This window comes from Thalia democratica, unplaced genomic scaffold, assembly GCF_965202585.1.
Source record: "Thalia democratica unplaced genomic scaffold, ktThaDemo2.hap1.1 HAP1_SCAFFOLD_1017, whole genome shotgun sequence".
Taxonomy (NCBI): domain Eukaryota; kingdom Metazoa; phylum Chordata; class Thaliacea; order Salpida; family Salpidae; genus Thalia; species Thalia democratica.
In genome coordinates this window covers 7,823-28,247 of record NW_028139949.1, presented here as the reverse complement: position 1 = coordinate 28,247, position 20,425 = coordinate 7,823, and the positions used below count along the sequence as shown (strand labels likewise).

Below are 20,425 nucleotides of genomic sequence, written 5' to 3'. Positions count from 1 at the left end.
CTTGTATAATAAACCATTGTACTCTCTGGCTTTGACTGGTTGTAACTAAAAGTTTAATTGGAAATTTCAAGTTTATTAAAGAGTAACTATTAGCTTTCTGAAAAAGTTAAAATAAGAACAACATGTAAAAAAGTGCCTATACACCCTCCCCCCTTACCCCTCACTAATTTGCACATTTTTTTTACAAACATTAAAAATTTTATAAACTTTTTTTCTAATTTTAATTTTGATGGAGTTTTAAAATGGAGTTTTAAAATTCAATAGTTTTTTAAGGGTATCTTTTCTTTAAATAATTTTAATTTGTTTTTCATTTTGATGACAGTATTTTTGTCAGGAGCTCAACTTTTTTAAGTTTAGTTGTGAGGCTGTTGAACTTTTCATGAATTTTAAAGATAACTTATAAATATGTAACCATTATAGAAGTAAAAATTTGGTTAGTTAGTTTTCATGTGGCCATAGGGGTAAAACACTTATTTTTTTTAATTTTAAATAACCTTGTTATTTTCAGAGTAAAAATTAAAACTGCTTTAGTCAGCCTGAATATTTTTCTAATTTGGTCTGTTTTAATTTATCTTGGGTCATCTTGAGTTTTTAACATTTCTAAGTTATCCTGATTATGAAGCAAGGCAACCATGTTTCAACAATTTTATCTAAAATTTTTGCTTTGTTTATGAAAAAATTAAACCAAAAGTTATATAAAGTAGAGGTAGACTAAATTTTCCTAAAATGTTAAACTACTCTAAGTAATCAAAGTTTCTAAATTAAGGCTATTTACTTTATTTAAATATGTGATTGTTTCATTAATACTTTTTTTTATTTAATATAAATCTAAAATATTTTTCTGTAAGAGTGAACTAGAAGTTTATAATAAACTTCTTAATTCTTTTTTTCAGAACTTGAATTTTATTATTTATTTTATTAACTTTATGATAACAATAATCAGTTATAGTTAAGTTTATGTATGCAGATTAAAATAAAAAATCAAATTTTTAAGACTTTGGTGATTTAGGGTTTTTATCTTTTTTTTTAAATATGCAATTTATGATAAATCTTTTAATAGAAGTGATCTGTTAAATTTAAAAAATCATGTGGGTACATAAACTCAAGTTCAATCCTTTGCAGTAGCTTGCTTTGTTTTTATTTTATGTTTACAATAGCTTGTAGATGATACTTAAGCAAGTCCTGTTTTAGGGAATTTTCAACTTAGCTTACTTACCCAAGATATTGATTTTGCGGTAATTCTTGAAGAAATTTTGCTTTTTTGAGTTCATTTGCGGCAGTCAGCTAAGAGTTTGCGGCAGTGAAGTGGGCAAAATGGTCGTTTTCAAAATTGAAGTTTTAAAGGAGATTTCGTTCAAAAAAATAACGAAAACGTTATAGATACTTATTTTTTTTCTTAGAAAATTTCAAGGTGGTGCAGTTGCGGCAGTGCAACACCCCACGCGACGCCCCTGACTGTTACTAATAAGTTTTATAAATATGTTACTAATCAAGAAATAATTTGTCTAAAACAATAGGTTGCTACTATAAGTATCGACACTTACTTTAGTTAAACCGTACTCAAAAAACTTACAAATAATAAAAATTTGTAGTGCAAACATGTGAACTTACTTTCAGGTTTCAATTACAAGAGAAGTATTTTATTAGTAAAAGATAACTCTTAATAAAAAAGTGATTATGCATGTATTTTAGAAAACGTTTTTTTTTTTACTTATAAAGACCATAGTAGTTTTTTAAAACTGTAAAAAAGTTTAAGTTACTGTTATAATCTAAACTTCAATAAAGTATTTGGTATCTAAGCATTAGTCTTTACTTAGAATTAGATTAGAAACTTATCATTAAAACTAGTTTTGGAAGTTTGTAAAAACAAAATGTATTTTGAAGGCCACAGACAAAAGGTTTGCAGGCAAAGTTTAGGTATTACTTTGCCTAATCTTGGTTAGATAGTAAATTTAACGTAAATGTATTTTTTACTTCAACTTTTTGCTAACAGATTTTTCGTAACCTGGTATTATATATTGTTTGTTTTTGCATTTATGCTACAATAAAATTATTATTAGTAATAATAAAGCTTAGATTTAGTTTATATAAGAGCTGTACAACTAACAAAATTGTTAATACCATTAAAAATCGAATAAAACTCAAGTTATAGATACTTAGATAATTATAGATCGGCGGTTCTTAAGCTATTTTTATTGTTATACCCCTTTTTTGAAGGCTATCTAAAAACTCACCCCCAATATACAAAAGTTGTTTAATTTTGAGGAATTTTAAGCTTATTAAATGTAAAACATCGTAAAATTTAAAGAGTTAATTTTAACTTTGAAAAAGTTACAGTTGAAAACTAATTTATAAATTAAAACAAAATTAATAAAAAATCATTTTTATAACCTTTAATAAACAAAATGTAAAACAAGTAAATTTACCCAAGTTTAAGAATCGCTGCTTTAAATACTAGTGTTTTCATAAAATTAGTTTTTTAACTATTTGTATATGGTTGGTTTAGGGGTTTAGATTTCAAGTTTTTAGTTGTTATATGCTAGGATTGGAAAGGGGAACTAGATATTCTTAGTTCTTAATTGGATACAATGCTTTTCTATAACAAAAATTGTGGTAACAAATCAAACAAGTTTTTAATTATTTGAATAAAACCTTTAAAAGTGGCTTTTGTAAAACAAAAAACTTTTTGGTCTCATTTATTGTTTGTAAATAAATTTATTTAAACAAATCGATATAAACTATCTTATGAATTCATTATACACTGTTTTAGAAACTAGAATAAAACATCATAGCACCATTTTAATCACAGGCAAAAAAATCATTTTAGTAAACTTTCACTTATTAAAACCTTTAACTTCATTTTTCATGATAACTTGTTTTTTGGCATTTTTTTTTTGCGGCTGCAGTTTGTCGACTTAATCAAAAGCAACACAACATCTTTTTTTACTTTAACTAAAAGAAACTACTTTGTCAAATAATAAAACACATTTCTTATTTGTTTTTCTGAATTATTAAGTCATTGTATACGTGTACACTCAAATCTCTTTGTTTTGCTTAATTTTGAGTATGGCTATTTTTATTATAATGTAAAACTTCGTTGATAATGACTAAGTTGTCAAAAATAACCAAACTAGACAAAGTTTATAATAACTTACAATTAAACAGACAAAAAACAAGCAAAAAATTCAAAAATTATGGCAATTATAGTCCTAACAGATTTTTTAAAACTATTATTTTAGTAAAAAAATTTAGCTATACCTTCGTTGGTACTTTTACTCAAAAATAACCAAACAAGTCTAAAATTATAAAATATTACAACAAAAGAAACAAAATCTTCGCATAAAAGCCGAAAACTATGGCAGCTATAGTACTGTGGATATAATCTTTAAACTAACTATCTTGTTTTTTGTCTTTTTAAACTAAACTACCAAAAATAGCAATTTTTGTTTAGAAACTGCACTCAAAGTATAAAAATCTAAAGAACATTCATGAATACTTGATTCAGTTTAATGATAAAGTTTGTTTTTGTTTTCAGCTGCTAATCAAAAATGAACTATAATTTAGTATTTGGGAGGAAATTTACTCAATATTGTGAAAAACGTTTAAGTTATATTACAAAAATTACGTTTGTAAAAATAAAATCTATAAAATAAATTGTTCAAAAGCTTCTGTTTTTTTTTTTTTTTGTAAACGCGCAGCATATATAAGAATAACGAAACTTATTGCTAGCATATTTACTGACTGGTAAATTATGAAAATTATAAGTTATCTGTTTAAAATAGCTTAAAAACTAAAACAATTGGTTTTACAAAGCAAAAAAAATGATAATCAGTACATACATACTAGTTTTGTATATGTGTCGCTCATGGGGTTTTTATCCTGTATCTAGTCCTGGACAAAACATTAACTTGTACCCAAGTAGTGTACGACTCGATAAATGAAAGGTTTTTTCGTTCACTTTCGTTTCTGACCAATTTTTTTTAAAAACTCAAAAACTTTACGTTATAAATTAATGTTTGACGGTTTTCTTTAACTTTTAGGTAGGAAGCTGATATATTTTTTTAACTATAATATTAGGTAAAAATTGTTTTGCATGAATATTGAAGCTTACTTTAAGTTTTTCACTCATAAAAACAAAAATAAATCTACTTCAAATTTTGCTTTTAAAGTATTTGATTTACTTTAGTTTTTCTTTCCGCATAACAAAGGCATTTTTGACTACGTATAGTTAAAAATTGAGCGGCCTAATGGCGTAAGAGTCCTCCTAATGACAACTTTGAAAAGTTTTTGAGTTTATAAAAAAAAAATTGGTCTATATGCATGTCTATATAGTGTTTTTTATAGAGTTTTTTAAATTAATCAAAAAATTTACTTTTTATTTTTGTTTAGTTAAACAAGTTTTAATTTTTATAAATCAAATGTTTTGATAATAAGTAGTTAATTTTGCAATAAGTTCGTAATAAATAATATTATTTATTGAATGACAAAAAAATGCGCTCAAAAAGTTTGGTACAAGGACCTGGTGTACGAAAAATCTTTCGGTTATTGAGCCATACACCATGGATACAGTTTAATGTTTTGTCTAGGATGTTAAGTATATATATGTATATAGTTGTTAAGTTTTATTTAAATATGTATATATTTTATATTGTTAACTTATTGCTGTTCAAAGATTTAAAAAAATTAGACAATATTATATATTTTTTAATTTTAGCTTTTTAATTTTAAGTAAAGTTTCATTTTACTACAATTTAGTTTGAAATACGTAACCACAAATACAGTTTGCTGATAAAACAAAAAAAAAACTTAAGTAGTTGAAACGTTAAATCCAAACCAGCTATTTTCGAACATAGCTTCCACGTTTATATGTTCAAATCGCCACAATTTTGCTTCAGCATAATATTTGAAATTTAATAAAACACAATAATTCATAATTCTTCAATTCTGTAGTTTTGACAACCGTACTACTGAATCAGTAGTACGGTTGTAGTACTGATGCTTACTTATGCTTTTTAATTTTTTTTTGTACAATACCATACTTTTCCCCAAAAAATATTCAATTTTTTTGAAAATTGTTTGTTTTATCTTAATGCTTTAAAAAGACGTTAGTTTACCAAAAATTGCGTTTGTATGTGTGTAGTTGTACTAATAATGAATATCAATAAATTTTAAAATGTGTTTTTATTTAATATACCAAGTTTTAATTTCTAAATCGACCAAGTTTTTACTTTAAAATTAATAAATACTTATATTTAATAAGATTTTGTGTGTAATACAGTTACGCTTTCCAATTTTCCTGGACATGACTTTAAACTGTATCCTGGTTTATGACTCGATAACCGAAAGGTTTTTTCATACACCAGGTCCTTGGACCAAATATTTGGGCGCTTTTTTTTTTGTTCAATAAACACCACTAAATTGCTGTTTTGTCGTTTTTTATTTAAAGGGCTTAATTTTTGATGTGTGAAACCAAAATCAGACGAAAAAACCAACAGTAATATACTTTGTGTTTTAATTAATTTTTGTTTATTTTCTTTTAAATTAAAAACAAAGTTAAAGCTTATTTATAATTTTAATCGGAATAGTATCATTGTTAATAATTGATTAGGATACGCACTATTTTTCGTAGTGTAAAAAAAACATATTATGAAAAGAAATCTGAAAAAAAAAACATTGAAAGTGCAATCTTTAAAACTTGAAAGCAATATTTCTTATAGAATGCTAAACTTTATTTTTAAGTCAAAAAAATATTTTTTAACGTTCCCTCATACTAAAGGAAGTGCTTCCAAAATGGTAAGAGCACATTTTAAAACAGCTAGAATATTCTAGGTCAAAGGTTTGGCGCATTCTCTTCTAAGTTATTGTAGCTTTCATGCTTGTTAGTAGTATTTAGTAAATTTAATAGACAATCATGCCTTCTATAGAAGAATCTTACACAGTAGACATAAAGAATAGATACCAGCTGGCTATCTCTGGTTAGTTTATTTTAATATGTTGATTTTGAAATTTTTAGATGTATTATGAGCTATATTTGGTGATAAACTGTACAAGGGTTATAATTTTTAACTAAATGGTAATTAAAATTGATTTGCAAGCATATGATTCATTAAACCACAAATTTAAACTTTGTTAATATCCATTAATTTAATTTTTCAATTTTTGTTGCTTAAATAAGTAAAGAGTATGCTGTGTAAATTATACTATTTAATTGCTTAAAATCTCACATTTAAATTGTATTTTAGTTTTTTATTTGAAGTACTTAAGTCACAATTAGTTGGTATTTATAGATGATTTTTTAAAGATTATTAAGTTTTTAATTTCTGAAAATAATTAATGATTAATTTTTGATAATATAACTCACCAGTTCTAAACTCAGCTAATTTTTTTAAGTCTTTTATTGCGTTTAATATTTAATTATTTATTAATTTTTAAATTAAATTTAGCTACACATAGCATTCTATTCACTCTCATTTTGAATCACACATTAATCCAATAAATATTAGATTAAATAAATATTAGAAAAAAAATGTAGTGAAAGTAACAAATTGTTTAGTCAATGTGTATTTTACTTTTCTTATACAGTTATTTAAAATACAGTTATACAGTTATATAACAGTTTATATAACTTATACAGTTATATAAAAGTATTTAAAATACAGTAAATATGACTGGATTGCCACTTACTCAATTTAGTGTTAAGTAATTAAAACAAACTTTTTGAAAAGATTTGATTAAAAGCACAAATTTTTGACTTAATATTCATTAAACTTTTCATTTTAAGAAGTTAACAAATTTAAGTTTAGAAGTTTTCAGGTTGCAGTATAATATTTTGGAAGATATAAGTGAATAATTTAAAAACGACTAAGTAATTAAATTATGATTTTGAATAAAAATTTTTAGTTTACATGAAACAAACTGTTAACTAGAATAAATGCAAATATTTTATGTTCTACCCATATGAGTTTTAAAATAATTTTATCCACAAAATGTCAGTTATAATGAAAAATAGATTTTTTATTATAAATATATATGTGTATTTGATAAAATGTCACTAGTTGATATGGAAAAATCAGTTTTAAAAGATATCAAACTTTAAGCCCTACTGTAAGACTAAAATATAACACTGCTAATTGTGCAGGAATACACCTTATTACACCAATTTTTTTATGTAGTTGTTACCATTTGTGTTAATTAATTTTTGGTGATTATCTAAGATGATGTCGCACCAATATCAAGTTGAAATTATATTATATTTGATGACTTTTTTAATTATAACTTTAAGCTAAAAACTAATGTTTTAAGCCTAATATGTTTAGTCTAAAAAGATACTTTGTTTTAATCAAGCTATATAAATTTATAAAGAAAATTAAATATATTTATCAGAAATTAATAAAACTTAAATGTTTAATTCTTTTATTATACAATATTGTAATAAATATTAAGTATTTTATACTTTAGTTTGCCTTATTTACTATAAAGTAAAAGCAATTAAATATATAAGTTTTATTACTTAATGATAAATAAGATTAATTCTATTTGTTTATTTGTAAAAAAATAGATTTTCAGCCTAAAGTTATATTTAAAAAAGACTTTGAATATAATAAAATTTCAGCTTGATATTAGTGCAACATCATGCTAGGTAATAACCAAATTATTTAGGGGGGGGGTAAAGATTTTGTTTACCAAAATTAACAGCTCATTTACAAATTATAATTCAATTTGTATTGATTAAACAAATTAAATCAATTTTTGAATTAAAGTTACTTGGTAAAATTTTTCTGGTACTAAGGCATGAACCTCATATTTTTATGTCAGATTTTTGGCAAGTTAAATCTATCTTTACATATTGAAAACAACTGTCCTCAAATTTTTAAGAATCTTGTCTATGCAAAAAAATTATATTGCAATGATATCGAACTCAAACAGTTTTTAAACAATCTTGATCAAATTTTCAAAGTTTTAGTTAAACTAAATAATAAATAATGTTATAATAGGAATTTTTAAGTTTTTGAATAAAATACACTTTATCTTGAAAAAATCAAGAAAATCTGTATTTTGTTTGTAACTTTATTTTTAACTTTTTAAAAATCTTAACAATATGATTTAGTCTTATAATGCAAAATACATTACCTGAAAATTTGTGGTCAATAGTTTAAAAAATAAAGAAGTAAATAAATATGTAAAGGAAATTTTTAATTTTGGAGTAAATTAAATGTTAAATAATAGTGATCCAAACATTTGTTCCATAAAGTTTTTACAATAATGATTTGATTTGAAATGTTGACAATTTTCTTGTCTAACAATGTTTTAGTAAATAACTTTAGCTTTAATATTATAGCCAAAATTAGTTTATATATCATTATTTTTGGCTACAACCACTCTTTAAATTAATGAAAAATAATAAAATCATATTTGTCAACAAACATAACTAGCATTTTTTTAATTACTCAAGCCCATTTTTTTAAACATTCTAATCATATAATCTTTGAAGAAAATATCATTGTATGTTAAACAAATTATGTTTAAATTTCTTTCCATTTTATCTTAGCTATGGTCATTGATATTACAACAACTAATACTGAAAAAGTTTTATAATATACAATAAAGTAAGTATATGTGGTAATATGAATTATGTTATGAGCAAATTAAACAAACAAAAATTGTTACCCACGATATATTAAACGCTATATTAATTAGTATTTTTTAAGTATTAATCATTTTCTATCAACTTAGTTAAAACCTTTAATGAAATCTATAACATATTATTAAAAAGTTTCTAACTTAAATTATTTTGAAATATGTATAATTAAATTAATTTTTTTCTAAAAATACATAAATTTATTTTTATTAATATGTACAAGTGATAAAAATGTATATTTATAGTTTAATAATCGTAAATGATTTATTGCTGTGAAATTAGTTGAATTTTTTTAACTGTTAAAAGCTATTTAAGATCACAAGGGGTACAACATGAAGAAAAATTATTGTTGCTTGACTCTTAAGCAGCATTCTCTTGTAGTATTCTCTAAAATATTTTTCTACTGTAAATTGAATAGTTGTAGACCATATTCAAGTTTTTATTTCAGAGCCAACATTTATTTTGTTTAAAAAATTATTGTACCACACTCCCTTAAATTGTTTTATAACAGTCGGAAAGAGTTAGGAAGACCAAAATTTGTTAAATTTTAAGATAAAATAATTTTTAATAAGTTTATTGTACACACCTATGGACCTAAATTTTTTTTTGAAAGTTGAAAAACAAATGAAAAAATACTTGCCAATCTCAATTTTTATTAATTAAGGTCCATGCTTAAAATTTTAAAAGCATCTATTTTGCAATGCTTACTAAACTATGCCAGGTAGAAATATAGCTAAATAGTTAAAGTAAAAAACTTCAAAATTAAATGAATATTTTATTTGCACATGTAAAAAAAATTTGAGTTAAAAAAAATATTTTTACTAGTTTTTAATATATTATCAACATAAGACAATAGAAAAACCAGCTTTGTCACACATTTGGCTATTTTTTTTTCTAAGTTTATGTGTATATTTTTGATACAAAACTTTTTAAATTCTAAAACATTAGGCTGAGTACTTTGACTTTTACCATAACATACTTGTAAATTCTAGCTTTACAAACTCAGGCTAGTTTTTGATCACTGCTGCTAGAACTTCTCCCAAAAAGTAGCAAAAATGAAATAACTACTATAAAACAAAGATGAGTTATATTTTTAGTAAATAGTATTTTCTGCCTTTTTTTTGCACCTACAATAAAAAACCTATGAAACTTTCAAACTTTGATGGTTTGTATTTAAAAAATGATTTTAAATTCAAAAAATATATATAGTAAAAGAAATTAATAGCTTAATTATATATTTTAAAGAATAATTCCCCCTATGACCTTATGTATACAACAAGGATATATAAATATATATACATATGTATATATTTTTACCACAAAAAAAGTATAACAAAAGAATTTATTATGTCATTAAATTTTATCAATTTGTTTTGTTTTCAAGTTTCAAGAGCATAGGCCAGGGGATGAATCACTATTTTCACAATTTGCCTTAATAAGTCTTAGTTTTTATGATTATTAACAAACATTAAATTTTATAAGCATCAATGACAAATTTAAATATAAGAATATGTAAAATCAGAAATTACAAGTATTTCAAATTTATACTAATTAAAGCTTTTGTATACAACTTTAAATTATTGATCACGCATATGCTGGTTTTTGATCTAAACATTAGGCTTCGATTTTAATTATTTCTAGCATCATGTTTAACTAGAGCTTGATTACCAACACTTTGCTAAAACCATTTAAATTTGTAATGTTTTGAATTTAAAAAGTGGTTTAATTTTTATATGGCTGTGAGTCATTTAACAGTTATTTAATTTATGAAAAAATAAATTACTGACATAAGAAAATTGTATAATGCCATGTAAACAGATAGACCTTAACAACTTAGTTTTTAATTTATTTCTAGTTTAATTTATTGTTTGAGTACTTTATCACAACATATCCATTAATTGAAAAAAAAAGATAAATAATGAAACTAAGAAATATCAGACTTATAATGGTTTATGAAAGATAGTATTAGGGTTGCCACAAAATCTGGAATACTGGAAAAACCTGGTATTTTAAATAATTTTTACATGTTAGTAGTAGTTTTTTGATTTAAAGCAAAAATCTATAATAAAAATAAAATAGATGTATCATCATCAAAAATTTTTTCATTAAAAACATTAAAGTAGCTTTTCAATGTTTTTAATTTTAAAGTTAATAGACCCAAAAACATTAGTTTTAAAAACCCGGAAGAAGTTCAGAAAACCTTGAAGAAACTTCTCAAAAACAAGTGGCAACCTTGTAATATTCTTGATTGAAGTTACAACCAAAAAATTATATGCAACATAAATAGATATTAATGTTTTTATAGTTGATTAAAATAGTAACCATAGTAACATAGCCCACACCGTATTTTTCTCAAGTATGTTAAATTAATTTGAAACTAAACTAGATTGAAATAATTATTTTATTCAATCCTGCAATGAGTCAGATGAAAACAAATAGGTTTAAGTTTTCCTGTTATAAACTTGTATGAATTACTTTTCGTAAAATAAAATATAAATTATGGCTTCATTGTTCAAAACCATTTAAATCTCTTTACACTGTTATTTCACCAATTTAACATGACAATTTTACACAAACAGACAATGAGTCGGACGGAAACGAGTCGGCCGAGGAGACCATAGACCCGTTCGAGCAGATCCAGAAGCTGGAGGAGCAGCAGGCGCGGGAGAGGGAAGAGAAGAAGAAGCAGAAGCAGCTGGAGGCGAGGAAGAAGATGAACCAGAAGAAGAACCCCCCGCAGAAGAAGGAGGTTCAGAAGGTTCAAGGTGGGTTGTTTTTATTAATTTGTTTTTATGTTCAAGGTAAAATTTTGTTGTTGTATATTTTTATTAATTCTATTATGTGTTTGGTTATATAGTCCTGTTACAGAAGATAAAAGGTGACAAGGTTCAAGGTAGATACTTTAAAATTGTTTTGTTTATATATATCTATTTTGTATTGATTGGTTGATTTTACCATAAATAAAAAAAGTATGCTGTAAACCCTTAAGCTTTGAATTTAGTTATGATAAACATATTTCCCACTAAATTATATTGTATTTTATCATATGCTTTTTGGTTAACTTAATTGATGTAAAGTTTAGTTCCTTATATTAAAGTAATGTAATGTTTCAATTGAATATGCTTGTGTAAATTAATTTCAAATTAAAGTTTTAAATCTGTCCCTGTAATGAAATAATAATTATAAATACCTTTAAATAAAAATAATTAAATTTTAGGTTTTATAATTTAAGTTTCATAGCTTTATATTTTTAAAATTTGTTTGATAGTTTTATGTTTCTATTAATATAATGTTTTGGCTATTAAGTACCTGATATATTGATCTTAGATAGTACTTTTTAGTGTATGGTTTTGAAATTGACACTATTGAAAACTTTTTGTATGCACCAAATTTTAAAGATTAAGTATAAGGACCATTAATTTTTGATATACTTGTGTAGGTTTATATTGATCAAATAACTCTTAAAGAATAACATTACTTAGCACAATACTAGAATAATTACAACGTTATTAATAAATGCTTCTTGAAAATTTTTAAAACTTCTGATAAAATTCATGGATTCATACATTAAAACAAAAGTATAAATTGTTTATTTTTTTTATAAAGAAAACAATAAACTGACTGTAAACAAAAACAAAACTCCCACATACATTTTAAAACAAGTTGAAATGTGTTGTGTTTAGCATCACATCCTGTTTACTTATTGTGTGGTTATACTGTAATGTTTCCTTTAGTATCATTTGATTATTTAAAAGTTTAATTTAAATTCAGTAAAGTATTATAATCGTAGTAAGCTAAATGAATTGATCATAGTTAGAGCATATAAGTACATTTTGAAAATTCATATTTACTTTTACAAATTTAAAAACAGTGTTTTTACAAACTCAATATTTTCTTGAATACAGTCATGTGCTTTTTAAAGTAAAGTAGAAAATCACGTGTAAAGATATAAAGTTTTATTTTTTCAGTTACTAAAACAGCAGGTTATTTACTAATATAGAAATCTCTTAAGAATGGTTTCTTAGTTATACAATTAACTGATTTTAATTAAATTTTATTTAGAAATAAATAACAAAAGTATAACATCTTGCTCCGCTTGTCTTATCAAGATTACTAGACACACTTCACCGCTTAATAATTCTTTAAGTAACTGTTAAGGTATGGTTAATTGATGAAATTTGTTATTTGACTTGTTTCTTGACTAATACTTGTTATTTAACTGTAAACTGTATGCAATGACTGAATATGTACCACTACACAACCTTGTATATGTTCAGTAATATATTTCTTTATTTTAGCATATTTGTATCTATAATAAAAGTATCTTTCCACAAACAGAACCATCATCGGGTGACAAGCCAGCACCCCGTCGCCAGGACAACAGAAACCGCCGTGACAACAGGAACGAACAAGGTGGAGACAGGAGAATGAGGAAGTTTGACGGTGAAAGGCCCCCGAGGAAGTTTGATGGAGAAAGGCCTCCTAGAAGGTTTGTGTTATTTTGTAAAAAGTGTAAACTTTTACACTGTAGTTTAATGTAAGCCTCACGGGAAGTTGGTGTTTCGTGAGTTATTGAAATTTTTGAAGATTATAGGATATTTTTATTTGTTTTCATATTTTCATTTCAAAAATAGTTTTCAATAGCATTCATAAGCAATTTTAAAGATTTTAAAGTATTGGTAGTTAAAAATTACACTAGTACTGAATTTACTAACGTATCATCGGCTGCCATAAATTTTTCTAGTCAACCATGACAAACCTCTAAGTACCAGTGCAATTATTTATAATTTTTATACAAGTACTAACATAACCATTAATAATCATCAAAATATTCTACACATACAGATTTGACGGAGAGCGCAAGTTCGGTGATCGTCCCCGAGGAGGTTCAACAAAGAAGAAGGCGGCGATGGTGAAGGTAGAGTTGACAGGTGAGAAAAATAAATATTGACAAGTTATGTGCAAGTTTAAAATTTATATATTTGTGGTTGTACTTGTCGATATTCTTGAGGAAGAGTTGATAGGTGAGAAAATAAATATTGACAAACTATTTATAAAACTGATATGTTTGTACTTGTTAAGGGAGAGTTAATAGGTTTGTATGAGAAGTTGTATAATGAAGTTTTATGTAATAAGTTGTGTTTAACAAGTGAAAGTGTGCATATTTACATGTTGCTGTATAGGCATAATGGTTTGTATGGTAGTCTGCGCCTAGTTAGTATATGATATAGTGACACATGTGCACATGCATTAGTAACACCCGTACAATTATCTAACTAGCATAAAACTTTGAGAATTAGTGTTCCAAATTGAACTTAGTTGCCATATTCGAATGTCTGCCAAGTATCTGATAATTAAAAATATGTTGTAGTATACGTAAATATAAAATAGTTTTTAACATACTCATACATTCATCCATCAACAATGCAAAGATATAAATAGTTGTATAAAATGGCATAAAATAATTACAATTTTTAACAGAAGACCACGCGGAGGTCGCGGAGGCGGAAGGGGAGGTTACAGAGGAAAGAGGGAATTTGACAGGAGGAGCGGGAACGATCAGACGTCGAGGAGGGGACACGATAAGAAAGAAGGCGCTGGTGAGTAGTGGAAATATCATTACTAGAAATATAGTAATTAGAAAATAGATCGGTAGCTAGTTTTGATAATTGTCTTGTATATGTGAAACGATCAGATAAGTAGGAGTACCACACGATAAAAAAGAAGGCGCTGGTAAGATAATGACAACGTTTTTTTATTAATAAATTGAAGCGTTAATAATTGATTCAGCTAAGAGGAATGGGGCTTGTGATAAATGTTTTGAGTTTTATTGTGTTAATAGCGTTATTTCTTTAATATAATTGTTGACAAACTAATTTATAAAATAGTTTTAGCTTTGTGATATCTTAAAAATCACATTTGTATAAAGAAAATTTATGTACAGCACTATCTGCATTCGTTTTAGTATCGTCTAAAAGTATTTTGAATATTCCTTTTGTAAGTTGACTTATGTTTATTTTGACTTATTGACAACAGGTGATATTTTAAATTTCACCTTAAGTTATTCAAGTATTTTAAAAACTAAGTTAGGACAGCTAAAAAATATAAACTTAATAGACAAATAAATTTTAGTTCTTAAAATGCTACAGATAAAACGAAGTTAACCTCAATTAAGACAAAAAAAGTTAGATATAATGATCTCAAAGATCTGAGATAAATTAACTAAGTGAACATCTGTGATTGACGCATCGTTTTTACAATCTTTCCAGAACATAATGCTTCTATTCCATAAATAAATTATGAGCTCAATAGGGAAAGTGATTTTGCAGGAAAGTATGCCGCAAAGTAAATTTTTTAGCTGCAACAGAGATTTGTTACAAATCATTTATTTTACGAGATTTGAGAGAATTTGTTTTTATTTGACTCAGTCATTACTAAATAACGCACCGTAGAGTAATAAACCCCAAAAACGTTAGAAAAAAAAAGTAAACAAGGATATTGTATCATGATTTGTGTACTAAAGTAGAATGACTCGACAAAGTAAAAAATATCATTGTCATTGCTTCTTTTGGATGCGTGTGGAACTTATGTATATAGAACATATTAATCTATTTTTAGGAGCAATTACTATATACATTAGTACAGGGGTCGGCAGCTATTTGTAACTAGCAGGCCAATTTTCCCAGAAAAAATTGCTCGCGAGTCGAACTATTTAAAAAACGTTTTCGAAGGCCGCAATTATTCAAAAATAATCAAAATAAATAGCAGAAAAATACTATTTCCGACCAAAATATTACAAAATGAGCAGTAAAATAGCACTAGTCAAATAAGCACTAGTCACTAGTCAAGAGTTAATAGTTATCTCAAACTTTAAAAAAAAATGTTTTTTAAAAAGTGTGTTCTAGCTAAAAAGTTCTCGCGGGTCGCAGATTTTTGCTTTGAGGGCCACATTTGCCGACCCCTGCATTAGTATATCATTTTTGTATTTACAGGAGCACACAAATTATTATTTATTATAACATTTTTGCATTCACAGGCGCACACAACTGGGGTGAAGCCGTGCCCGCCGACATCGAGCAGCAGGTCGAACAAATTGAAAGCGACGTGAAGAAGGACCAGGCTGATGAGGTGCAAGCTGAAAATAATGAAGGGTTGGTATTTGTATATAATTAGAAAGTAATAACTAAGATATAAGTTTATTATGTGAAGAAGGACCAGGCTGAAAAAGTTCAGGCTGAGAATGTCGAAGGGTTTGTATTTGTGTATAATTAGAAAGTAATAACTAAGATATAATAAGTAAATTAAGTCAAAAAAGACTAAGCTGAAAAAGTTCAGGCTGAGAATGTCAAAGGGTTTGTTGAGTTGAGAAATATTAATATAGTAAAAACAATAAATTTTGTTTTAATTATTTTATTTTATTCTAATTATTAGAAGGGAGATTGAAGAATTTCGAGCACATCAGTTGTAAGTTAGACATATAAATTTTAGTATGAATGTCTGAACTTTTTTTCAAATCACTGCTTGAGAAATTAAGAGCTACGATTGTAGGATAATGATATTGTAATTTATAATATGTATTTTACGCACACCAGCAACAACAAGTAAGCGAAGTCTTGTATGAGTATGTTGCTGAATAGAATTTACCAGTAGTAGTAGGTGCTGGTAAGGGTTTTCAAAAGTAAACTACATTTATTATAAGTAAGTTTATAAGAGTTGATACAAAAAGAAAACTAAAATAATTCTTTTAAGAAGTCTTTAGCCAACAGTATTGGTTAGCTATGAAAACAAAATTCAATACAGTTAATAATTAATTTCATATTTTTATTGACTGTTTGTATCGATAAAGACCATAAAATTTTAAGTGATGGATATTGATTATTTAAAAAAAAGCCAATGTATTGTTTATTTACAGTTAAAAAATCAATTACTCATATTTAAAAAAAATTAATCAAGGTCATGTAATTTGTTTTTATAAGAAATTAAAGCAATGGACAGTAAAAAGTATTAACGATAGAATATTTAAAACACTTAAAATTTTTTTAATTCTTTTTTATTCATAATTTTTAAACATGTTTACATTAATTAGTATAAAGATTAATGCAAATTAACTCTAAGGGTATGTTTTGTACATACAACATATTCATATATTTAATTTATTCAAGATAAGACGGATGCTTTGTGTGAATATCTGCTATGGTAGTATCAAAATTTTATTTAAAATATCTGCACTGTATAAGAAAACAGCCGAAAGGCCATCATAAATTTTAAAAGATTCTATTTTTAGAGTATCGATACAAGCAGTTTTACATCTTATATAATATAATGATATATATATAGATATAATGATATAATGAATAATAATTTTAAATCAACATGTCAGACAACCTTGTATATTCGTGTATCTATAAAGCATGTTTTGTTTTACTGCAATACTTATAATAAATTATAACCAATCCATCAACAGTGAGAAGCCAGCAGTTGAGGAGGAGAACAAGGAGAACGAAGAGGAACCGGAACCGGTGACGTATACACTCGACGAGTACAACAAGAAGTTCGGGGTGAGGGAGAAGGCTCAGTTCAACATCAGGACCGTTGCTGGTTAGATTCAGATATAAATTGAAAAGTTAAGATAAAAAGCTCAGTTTAATAATAAAACTGTTGCTGGTAATTGTTTGTTTTATATATTTAAATTAAAATAAAAGCTCAGATAATTAAAAAAACTGTTACTGGTATTTTTTTATTTTATTTATAGTATATGATAGTTATTATGATAAAAATTTTGGTCTATTACGTATTGAAAAGTTAAGATAAAAAGCTCAGTTTAATACTAAAACTGTTGCTGGTAATTGTTTATTTATTTATCATACCTCATAGTAATTATAATAAAAAAATTGGTGTTACGGAGAAGTATTAGGACTGTTACTGGTAATTGTTTTGTTTTTAATTATATTAAAGTGATAAACATATCTTGTTTTAAACATGAACAAATAAAAGTTTTTTTAAAATTTAGATTGATGTGGTTGGTTCGAGACTAAAATTTGAAAATTAGAGTGGCTGAAATTATAAGATAAATTATCAACTTATAAATTATTTATATGCTTTGAAAAGTAATAAGCTAAAAGAGCTGCATTGTAAGTTATTTTAAATTACCAAAACATATGACATTTAAAGTTATAAAAAATATTAAAAAATAGAGGTTACTTGAATTTTTTTTTCATGTATTTTCATTAAAAAAAATAAAACAAATATAACTGCTCAATTAACATCACAATTTTGTTTTATATTTAACAGTTGAAACTCATGACATACGTTTGTTTTGTAAGTAGGTGCGGTTAATTTATATTAATTTGTTGTGGTATCTACTAATCTACTGTTGTGAAAAATCATGAAGTTGTTCTGTTAGTATTATAACTTGATTAACTAGTATTTCAATAGGTTTTTGTCATTTAAGCATTTAAATATTTAAAAATAAGTTAAACTGTTGATATAAAAAGTTGTTTGTAAATGTATTTATTTAGTCATTTACAATTTGCTTAAATTCCGTAAGTAATTTGTGTTGACTTTATATATTAAATTAAACTTACATAAATAAAAATTAACATAAAAATAAATATAAAACTTTTATAATGCTAACAGATTAAATGGAAATCCATATATAAATATTTTGTTAAACAGTAGTTCGTATTATTCATGATATTATAAATATCACTATTGGCAAATATAAAACTTCAAGTATTCTATTTAACAGTAAAAGTATAATGTCAACAATGTTATGACTAATGTCAAATTGTATGTAAAATGTTGTTCTTATTGTAAACATTGCAAGCTAGTCGTAAAAATACAGCAAAACTTGATTTTCCTCATTGTAAGGTCGTTTTACTACTTATAAATTGTTAAAGAAATTTTTATCATTTGAAACAATAAAAATTTACTGCTTTCAGCTGTAGTAATTTATATTTTCAATTTTATGATTGTTTTAATTAAAGTTTTGCAACAATATTTATAGAAATAGTTTATACAGTAAACTTTTTAAAATGAGGTTGTATAAAAGTTTATTAGTATTAAGAGATAGTTAATACAGTGAATGTTATTAGAAAAGTTGTAATAAAAATGAATTACAGGTATTAAAACTAGTAATAACAGTAAAAGTTTTAAACTTGTTTTCATAAGTACCTTTGTGTTATAAAAACAAAATTGTTCAATTTAAAAGCAGTTATAAAAATATAAAAGCTTTTATTGTAAGAGTAATAAAACAGCTGTTTGTTAGCAGTAGCCTTTCCTGTTAAAACATACAAAACTGTATTGAAAACAAAGTGTTATCTTATTAAAGACTAAGTTTATACCTTATACATATTTCAATGTAATTTAATTGAAAGTTGTAATTTATAAAATATAGCATGGTTTCCAGTGTATTTATTTACCAAATAAGTTTATTATAATATAAGTGTATATTAAATTTTTTTTTGTTACTATTGGTTTATTATGCAGAGGATGACAAATATGCCAATTACAAGAAATTGGAAAAATTTGCTGAAGAAAAGAATGAAGAAGAAGAGGAAGTTGAAGTTAGTAAAAGTAAAGTAATAATTACAATTTAAAAGTATGACATTAAAAAAAGTTTATGGAAGTCCAAAAAAAAAGTTGAAGTTTGTAGTTACCAGTGTATATTATTATTATTTTTACCTTATGTAAGAATAATGTATAATTTAACAAAAACTTAGCATGTTGGCTTCAACAACCTCCGTTTCATTATTGATCATTCTCCCATGGGCTTTCATAATTAAGAAGTATAGGACTAAACGCTTTTTACTGTTTAAAAAATTGGTTTGCTGTGAGGCTAAGTTGAAAAATGAAATGAGCTTACATTTTATCGACAACATTGTTTAAATGCGGTTTTTAAAAGCATAAACAGTTTGTGTTTATTGATTAGTTATCGCCCTGGGTGCTCTGTGTTAATTGCTGCAACTTCAACTCAATGCATGCAGCATTTTAAAACAACATTCTCTTTGAAAAATCTCAACAAAACGGTTTAAATTCTCTACTTGGAAAAAAACCTTTTGAAATTTTCAAGTGTTTTCAATTCATTGTTCTAAAGTGCTTTCTTTGGTTTTGTTTGCTAATATTTGGATAAATTAAGTAGATAGTTCTTTGAAAATTGTTTTTGTAAAACACATCATGTATTAAACTTGCAAAGTAAACAGTGATTCAACACCACTTGAATATATTTTTATTCAAATACAGTTGTAGGTTATTTAACTTTACAATTCAACTTTACAGCTGCAAGTATTAAAAACTCACCCATTTATTAGATACATAAAAGTATAAATATTTTGTTTTCTTAAATTAGCCAATAGTACACCAAATCAACACCAAATCTGATGTTTACTGTTTTAATTTTCAAACATGGTCTTGACACTTAATTATGAAACAAAATCAAACAGCATGTTTAAAAAAGTTTCAATTTCATGGTTTCTCAATTAATCATTAAAAAAACAGATCTTCAACAACTATTTAACCTACAATAAAAAACATCACAATTATCTAACCTCTTACAGCAATCACTAGTGGAGCTTTAATCTTTAGTATCCTTAAAATTTTAATGCTTTATGTTTTTTCACTGAAAGCTTAAGTCAGTTTCGAAACCAGTTTTATTTAAATTCAACTTATTTATGTTCATTTAACTCATTTGTTTTTAATCTGATATTTAAAGTAACAACAGAAATGAAAAATTAACCTTTTTCAACTTGATTTTCAGTGCATACTCAGACACTTTAAAACTTGTAATTT

The 20,425-nt window shown here is 25.4% G+C and overlaps 1 protein-coding gene across 1 annotated transcript; it reads left to right on the top strand.

Annotated features, from left to right (window-relative positions):
• Nucleotides 1–5,840: 5,840 nt before the first annotated feature.
• Nucleotides 5,841–17,236, top strand: LOC145847639 (uncharacterized). The gene is made up of 7 exons (XM_082953662.1): nt 5,841–5,975; nt 11,218–11,403; nt 12,977–13,127; nt 13,484–13,569; nt 14,120–14,238; nt 15,675–15,789; nt 17,103–17,236. Exons 1-6 carry the CDS (start codon nt 5,912–5,914, stop codon nt 15,744–15,746), a joined length of 678 nt encoding a protein of 225 aa, XP_082809788.1. The 5' UTR covers nt 5,841–5,911; the 3' UTR covers nt 15,747–15,789; nt 17,103–17,236.
• The last annotated feature ends 3,189 nt before the right edge of the window (nt 17,237–20,425 follow it).